General features: G+C 48.5%; 1 protein-coding gene across 1 annotated transcript in view; it reads right to left on the reverse strand.

Annotated features, from left to right (window-relative positions):
- The window catches only part of ATIC (5-aminoimidazole-4-carboxamide ribonucleotide formyltransferase/IMP cyclohydrolase), a 27,392-nt gene extending 23,516 nt beyond the window's left edge, over positions 1–3,876 (reverse strand). The window contains exons 1-4 of the mRNA XM_082055524.1: positions 3,762–3,876; positions 2,979–3,105; positions 1,135–1,211; positions 36–102 (exon numbers count right to left, since the gene is read on the reverse strand). Coding sequence (XP_081911650.1) covers positions 36–102; positions 1,135–1,211; positions 2,979–3,105; positions 3,762–3,783 — 293 coding nt within the window. The 5' untranslated portion in view covers positions 3,784–3,876. The remainder of the gene's footprint in view (positions 1–35; positions 103–1,134; positions 1,212–2,978; positions 3,106–3,761) is intronic.
- Between the last annotated feature and the right edge of the window lie 2,124 nt (positions 3,877–6,000).

Here is a 6,000-nt window from a genome sequence, read left to right on the forward strand (position 1 = left end):
ACTGATAAATTGCATCATATCACCCCAACATTTACCTTACAAGGCTGAAACCCTGTGCATTCATATCGGCATTATCTTCTGGAATATTGCGAGCCAAGATGCCTAGTTACAAACAACAGTACATCTTTATTAAAAAAAAATAATAATTAACAAACATTTTTAAAATTCAACATCTTCCTTCAGACTGTGCTTTTCCTCAGAGACTTTCTGCTGTAAACTTTCTGATTCTAGTTCAGACAACAGTCTATGGTTGCTACTCCTTTACTGACTCTTTGGCTGTTCAAACACCATACTAACATCTTCTTTTTCCCCCAAGCTAAATCCTAAAGCATTCCAAATGCTGAACAGCAGCCACCAAAATGTACTTTATAAGCATTCAGTTGCTACCTTAAACCACTAGAACTGCCATTAATGAGTGCGTGGAGAAGAAAAGGGCACCTGCTGCTCATCAGCCAACAACAACCAAAGCCTATGAAACAGCAGAAGCAAAAGAGGCTGCACTTGGGTCAAAGCAACTCAGACAAACACGCAGGTGGACTGGCTGGCACAGAATAAGCAACAGCACAACACCGTGTTCAGCGTTGTTAGAGGAGATTGTCTCCAGCCCTTAAGTATGATGAGCAACAGGTTCAGTTTGAGGGACCTCAAGCACCATAACAGATTTTTTTCATGGGTTAACGTGCAGATTGACCAATTATCAGACATCTTCCTTGCTAAACAGGAACCAGGGAATAACAAGAGCACGCAGAAATCACCCACTTCATGTTCTTTATGCTGCACACCAGAATCATCCACAGGTTAAAGTCAGTGTAGCTCTCTACCTGAAGAGGTCTGAAATTTGCTCTGCAAAGACTGGGCAAAGGCATTTACAGAGAAGCCCTGTTACTTGTAGCCCTGGGGAGAAAAACTCTGCTAACTGCAGAGGTGTGAGCATAGCAACAGCAGAGGTAATTCAGAAACCCTGCACTTCTCCACCCTGTGCTTTTCACCTGTCCTGCTGCTGGTAGAGCAAATCTGTTCTCCTTACTCAGTTCTTCCACACATCTCTTAAAAAAGACATTGATCAGCCCCTTCTTCCCACCCTCACTGCCCACAGATTTCTTTTAGACTAAAAATATATTAGCAGAGACATACCAGCATGGACCGCGGGATGAAGGGTTTTCACACGTCCACCTAACATCTCAGGGAACCCTGTCAGGTCCGAAACATCTCTGCTCAACGAGAAAACACAGCATCATAATAGATGAGTCATAATGACTTTATCTATAAGCTGAATGTTTATTATTCCCATTGGGGCAGTAATTTAGAGCTATTGGCAATGCTGGTTTTACTGGAAGGAAAGTAAAACGGTAGGAGCTTTGAAAGCAGCAAGGAGGATAAATAAACTTAGCTTTCTTTCGTTCCGTCAATGACAGGAGAAGTTTACAGAGAAAACAGATGCATGATTCCTCTGAACTTCAGCATCTTGTACCTCAGTAAGAACACAACATATGGAATATGTATCACTAAATTGCTAGGCAAAACCTATGCTGAGTGACAGACTATGATGCATCCTTCTTACAGAAGACTGGGAAGTAGTTCAGAGATGAGACATTCTACATTAAGACAGATCCAATTTGCTTTATTATGGTTGGCATCTGTCAACTAGTTCGCAAAATGCTGCTAGGTGCAGAAGGATTAGTAGAAACAGCCAAAACGTTGGTTTAATGCTCTCTCAGTCTTCACAAGATGTGGATCCATGTCTTACGCAAAAGCTACATCTGATAGAGAGGACCTTGCATTCTAATAAGTGACCCAAACCAAAAAGCTGTGTAAATTTCACTACAAACGCCTCCATACCAAATGGGCAACAACCGCTTTTCCCATTAATGGAAATAAACTACATGGGTCACACCTGGCTAAGCAGTACAGTTATTTACCAAATACACTGAAATAACCAAGACAAACAAATCCCAAGTCAACATGATTTATAGACAGAACGGAAGACCCTGCTCAGAAGCAGCAATGCCTCAGCAAATACTCTTCTTCCCAGCTTAGCCAAAACATTGACATTTCACCACCTTCTGTGATTGTTTGTGATGGTAAAGGAACAATAAATTGGAGAGGGAAGGGGAAATGTGACTATCCTTTGCTTCAGGCTTTGCTGATAGAGACAAGCAAAGAAGCTGGAGAAACCTGACCAAGTGCTGGATAACATCGAGGACAGGGAGCTCTGCTGTATGTTCATGCTGATGCATCCCAGTGGCCTACCACTGATTCACTGGAAGCAAAAGAGTGTCACAACCGCCTGTCCTGCCAAATAACTGACAGACTTTTCATTATTGCACTGGAAATAATTTTTATTTGGCCAGAGCTGTATTTTTTTCAATCACAGCATGGGAGAAACTAAAACAAATTTCTCCAGAATCATGGACCAAAACAACCAGCGACTGTACACGCCCCTTCTCAAACAGTGGATGCACAACACTTGAAGGCCCTGCCTGAAAAAGCTGACCATCATGCTGGGAAAATAATTTGTGAGCTTCAACATACTCCTGACACATGTCAGTCGTGTCCCAGGCCCATGCAAAGACCAGCTTTCACCTGGCTGTGAATAGCAGCACTAGGGTCGGTTTATGAATTTCAAGAAAACCGATTGCTTCACAGAACAGCTGTCTTGAGGCAGACAGGACATCAACTCCAACATGATGCTCCTGACAACTCTGTGTGCTGACCTGCACTCTTTGGCCTCAGTCAACCAACTTCTGGCCAAGAAGGTTCTGAAGTTTGCTTTGGGACAGGTTTTTTTGTTGTTTTTTTTTTTGTTTTTTTGGAAGGGAAGACTGGCTTTCCAGCCATGATCCTTATCAATACCCAACAACTGGCTTTCAGACCAGTTTTCCATCATTTTTGCTCACAAATGGAGAAAAAATCTAAAAAAATCTCAGGACTCAAACAAGAAGCATTTTTGATGGAGATATATAGGAAAGTGTCTGTACCTGACAGGCAAACCAGCATCTCTCAGGGATTTGGCTGTTCCTCCAGAGGCAATTAAATCCAGGCCAAGAGCATTCAGACTCTTTGCAAACTCCACCAGGCTGGTCTTGTCAGAGACGCTGAGCAAAGCTAACAGGTGGGAAGAGCACAAATATTGTGGTTTTAAAAGTGGAACAAAGAAACCAACAGGATTAAGAAACGGAAGCTTCTGTAAGTTCCACAAGGTCTGCATCTTGCCTGATGCGAGGTAGGGCACTGCCTGCCACGGGGGTTTGCGTCCTGCCCTCCCACGGCCGCCGCCTGCGCTCCCGGGGCCGCGTCGCACGGGCGGCGCGCTGCGGCGCTGCCCGGGGGCTCCGAGCCCGGCACACCCCCCGCCGTCCTGCCCACTTCTCTTCCCTCGGAAGTTTAAACTCACGCTGCCGATCAACTCGGACCGAAGCCAAGTTATAAGCAGCCCGGAGGGAAGGAAGCGCGTCCCCCCGCACCATCCCGCTCCGGGCACGGGAACTACCGGGGTGGAAGCGGCGGCCCCGCTGCGAGACGAGCGGCACCCGGCCGGCGCTCGCCTTCTGGGGCCGCTCTGCTTAGCTGAACCCGGCAGCCGGGAAATACACTTCGGCCCGACGGCCATTTCAGGGTCGGCATAAGGCAGCTCCCCCTCCACCCCCCCTTCGCCCCGGCGGCTCCAGCGGCCGCGACCGGTCGCACCGCAGCGGGCGTTCGTAGCCCGCTCCGGGCTGCCGCGGCCTCACCGCCCCCGCCGGGAACCGCCCCCGCGTTACCAAGCTGCTGCCGGGCGGCCATGGCGCCGTCGGTGGGTGCGCGCTGGCGGCGGGGACGGAAGGAGCGAGCGGCGGCGACCCGGCGGGATTTGGGCGCTCAGGGGGCGGGAGCCTGAGGGGCCGGCCCGGGCGGGGCGGAGAGGCGGCGGGCGGGCAACGGGGCTGTGCAACGGGGGTGTGCAACGCACGTGTTGTGTGTAAGCGCGTGTGCAAGCGGCACGTGGGGGAGCGGGTGTGCACGGTGCGTGGGCGGCAGCGGAGTGCTCGGTGCGGGGAGCACGCGTGTGCGTGGAACGCAGATGTATGTTCAGTGCATATGCGTGTGCAACGCGGGATGTGCGGTGCCCGGGAGAGCTGTGGGTGCCCCGGTATCGGGAATGTCTGTGCAACACGTGTGTGTCTGTGGGGTGCACATGCGTGCTCGGTGTGCAACACGTGTGCACAGCAGCTGCAGTGCTGCACGTGTGCAGCACACATGTGAACCTGCACTGCGTGTATGTGCACGTATGTACATGCATTGGACATGGCTGTGCATTTATGTACACGTGCATACGTGCATTGCACATGGCTGTGCATTTATGCACATTTACGTTGCACATGGCTGTGCATGTATGCACACATACATGCATTGCACATGGCTATGCGTGTGCAGCACACTAGATGTGCACTGCATGCTACAATGGGGGAAAGCTGTGCAAACAGGCAGCAGTGCTGGGGTGAGGAGGGGGCTGCAGCTGGTGGTATCTCTGCTCACCAGGTCCCACTGGGGACAGGTGGGTGGCCACAGGTGTGGTACACACAGGCCAAGCACCTTCAGGCCAGGGCGCAAGGTTTTCTGGGTCCTTTTTGTGACAGGAAACTCACTCACTAGGCAGGTGAAAAATGAGGTGTAGGTGAGGCAATACCTCATTGCAGTGAAAGGTGGTGCAATAAGGACAATTAATTTTTTGCAGAAATGCTCATTGGAATTTCATCAGTAGAAAATTGTCTCACAGAGCTTACAATCTATTGACGAGCGGGGACAAAGACAAAACGCTTGTTTACCCAGTCTGAGGTAAAAAATTAAGCTTGCAAATAGTAAAATAATGCTTCTCTTCCCTTTGTTTGATTTTTATTTTTCTCTGTAAGTGGAGTTAACAGAGAGGGATTTTGTCTCCTACAGGCCTGCAAATTTCCTGGAACTCCTTGCAAAAGAGTTTTTCTTGTTTTCGTTCTAGCTTGTGGTTGACAGGTAGCGGTGACAGAACATGTTGGTTTTAACATTGCTGGTTAAAATCACTGTGCCCCGTCCACCCCAGCAGGGTTAAAGTCCAGCAGTGGGACAGCTGCAACCCACCCTGCTTTCCAGGTAGGGATCTCTGCAGGTAATTTGCAGGACATCCCCTGCCCGTTGCCCTGCCAGTGTTTGCACAAGGCCTCTCTATGGCTGTCCTGTCACTTTGGTAGCACACGGTCAGTGCTGCCATTCCCAGCGGGGAGCATCGCCCAGAAAAACAGCAAATGTTTTGCAGCTATCAGGTCTAGCGTGGTGAGACCTGGTTGCCATCATATAATGTACACGTCCCTTACACGTGTTACATCTGGGGTGGTAGGGGCCTGATAAATGGTTTTTTAATCAGGTCCTTAAGCAATAAAGCCAGCATGGGCAGGCTCCTGGGACATCCCCACATACTTCTCTTGTGTTTTCATCATCCACGTAGGTGTTCACTGTACACATGGCATCTCCTGGAGCAGGCAGGCTGCATTAGGCCCTATACAATCATTTAAAAAGAACAATTAAATGACATTTTCTAGATCTTGAAGACAAAAATCTGGGAAGTGTAAAGTCAGTGCAGCTGGAAGGCCCAGAAATTTGTCTGGTTTGATTTGTGAATCTCTGGGCTTAGGCAGTATTGTCTGCGTAAGAAAGAGTCAAGCAAGAAATACTAAACACACTAAATAAACCCAGTATATGTATTACTCTTAGTAGCAGCTGGTGACAAGCAGTAATAAATTACTGCTCCTAAGTGTGGCTGGGGCCAAATGAAAATATACTGTTAAGTGGTACATGAGCACTACCATTATGAAAATACACACCTTTGAGAGAATAGAAGTTGTACAAAGAGTACCGATCTGTACAGCTAAGGTGGGCTTTGGGGATGATTAATGTATGTGAAAATGAAAAATTCAGCAGAGCTCTGCATATTTATCCAACGTTGGAGAACAATTGCGTATTCTGGTGCAGTGCCTGAGAAGCTGT

Source organism: Streptopelia decaocto, assembly GCF_964273445.1.
Source record: "Streptopelia decaocto genome assembly, chromosome: 6".
Taxonomy (NCBI): Eukaryota; Metazoa; Chordata; class Aves; order Columbiformes; family Columbidae; genus Streptopelia; species Streptopelia decaocto.